The 2121-nt window shown below is 46.1% G+C and overlaps 1 protein-coding gene across 1 annotated transcript; it reads right to left on the bottom strand.

Annotated features, from left to right (window-relative positions):
- Window positions 1–589: 589 nt before the first annotated feature.
- Window positions 590–2115, bottom strand: LOC104962724 (Krueppel-like factor 5). Its single transcript, XM_010791216.1, has 2 exons — window positions 1564–2115; window positions 590–696 (listed from the first exon to the last, which is right to left on the bottom strand). Exons 1-2 carry the CDS (start codon window positions 2063–2065, stop codon window positions 605–607), a joined length of 594 nt encoding a protein of 197 aa, XP_010789518.1. The 5' UTR covers window positions 2066–2115; the 3' UTR covers window positions 590–604.
- Window positions 2116–2121: the final 6 nt, after the last annotated feature.

Genomic DNA, 2121 nt, shown 5'->3' with positions numbered 1-2121 from the left:
ACGCACCTGGGCCCAGAGCCAGCCAGGGGCCCAATGGCATTGACCAGTTCACACAGTCTTCAAAGTAACCAAGCAACCTAAATAAATTTGTAATTTGTCTGTCCAATGACCTTGCTCCCTTTCATGTCATGTGATACCTTGCGTGACGAGCGAACCATTTAATCAACCTGTACTGTACTGTAGCTAGCAGCAGCAAGTTCGGCAGCATTATAAAAAATGTAATAGCTTGCATTTATAATGTCCAGCAAACCAAAGCACAAGAACAGCACTCAAAAGAGAAAGGACAAGAGAGTGTATGTCCGTGCGTGTGTGAACGCATCAGCGTGCGATGGGGGCCCCAAAACAATATTTGCACCGGGGCCAATCACAACCTTGTTACGCCACTGCTGCTGGGGTAGGTGAGTACAAATACAAATCTTTGTGCTAATTCATGCATAGCGCTGAAGGAGCCCCTGCAGCAAGTTATTGGAATTAGCTGCTTCAATTTCTGCTTCAAAGTCAGTGGCTTATTACAATTAGCTAAAAATGGTCACTTTCCTCTAGTGTCTTTGACTGAACTGCATGTAGACGAAGACAGTGATGTGCAATGTGATGTCATCTTGTGTCAGTTAAATCCACAGAGGAGTGTTTTCTTACCTGTGTGCGTCCTTTGGTGAGCCTTCAGATGGGAGCTCTTTGTGTAAACTTTGGAGCAGCCTGAAAATAAATCACAGAGAGAGTTAGATGGATGAGCCCGGCTGACTGCGGAAAATGTGCTCACCTGACGCTAAGTTTAACCTGGCCATAAAGATGTTAACAAGCAGAAAAAGTGCTGTCTTTTGAGTTGTTTTTCACCTGTGACACAGTGGGAATGGTACTTAACACAGGACAATCACATGTTTAGAAATCTTTGGTAAGCGAACCCAGAAGGACCCTTTCAAACAATTGCCCTCCAGGCTGAATAACCCAGTGGGTTTTACAGAATGTTGGCAACCCAGTTATTGTTTGTTTGATATTATAGAGCGGCATTGCGTTACTGAAAGATTTGCATATGTGTTTTTGCTTTGGCAGTTAAGCTTATTTACACAACAGGGACTTTGGTTGAAAGCAATCCGAACCAACTTGATGAAGTGGTAGTGTTGTGACTTGCTTTCATTCGTTTCGTTTTTTGTGTGAAGTAAGCCTTTAAAAAGTCCAGGAATTCATGCAGGGCTCGTTGAAATAAAAAGGCTGGTTTAGTATCTTCACTTTTAACTTGCAAAAGAAAAGAAAAAGGGGATTCTGATTCCCTAAAACACATCATGTAAATACAAGTATAGTGCCAGATATCTCACATTTGTAGACAACTGGTAGAATGACCTGGTTGCTAATTACATGCTTAGAAAAAAAAAAAAATTTTCTTGCCCCCAAGGGACTCCATAAAATGAATTTATTTATTTGTTTATTCCACACATGGCAGTTATTTAAAAACAAAACATGTACACTTTACAAAACATGTACACTTATACTGTTTTTTTTATAGCGCATGGTGGAAAATAGGGACAATTGTGTTAGAGTGAACATTGTTTTTGGACTAAAACCGACCTTGGAAGTCACAGAAGTGGATCCTCCTCTTCTCCAGCTCCGGGTTGTTCCGCCTGTTGTATTTGGGGCCCGTCAGGACCCCCTGGCCGTGTGTCATCAGCATGGCGTGTGGAGAAAGCCCCGTCACCTTCATCCCTCCCAGGCGCTGCTGGTAGGCCAGGTGGAGCTGCGGTGCTAAACTCAGCAGCTCCGCCTGATTGTCTGGACTCCCCGGCTGAGAGTTGGGGGGGGACGGGGGCAGGCTGTGTGGCGCTGTGTGTGACGGAGAGGCGTGGTAATAACCATGATGCTGCTGTAGCTGGTGCTCGGCCATCATGTAGTTGCCGTTGTTTGTCTGCAATGCGACGTTGCCAAGGTTCTGCATGGTCCTGCCGCTCGCTGAGGCGTGTGTTGACGGGCTGCTGTGGGACAGAGTCATGGTGAGGTCCCCACAGCCGGATAAAGGCATGCTGTAGACCTGCGACTGAGGGGCCGGGGGGCCGATGTGGAGCTCCGTGTCCATATTTTGCTGGTGCTGATGTTGGTGCTGGTGCTGTTGCTGGTGCTGGTGCTGTTGCT

The sequence above is a fragment of the Notothenia coriiceps genome, unplaced genomic scaffold (assembly GCF_000735185.1).
Source record: "Notothenia coriiceps isolate Sejong01 unplaced genomic scaffold, NC01 NC01_scaffold00035321, whole genome shotgun sequence".
Lineage (NCBI taxonomy): Eukaryota > Metazoa > Chordata > Actinopteri > Perciformes > Nototheniidae > Notothenia > Notothenia coriiceps.
Note: the sequence above shows the minus strand (reverse complement) of the source record. Positions and strands in the feature narration are given on the sequence as shown.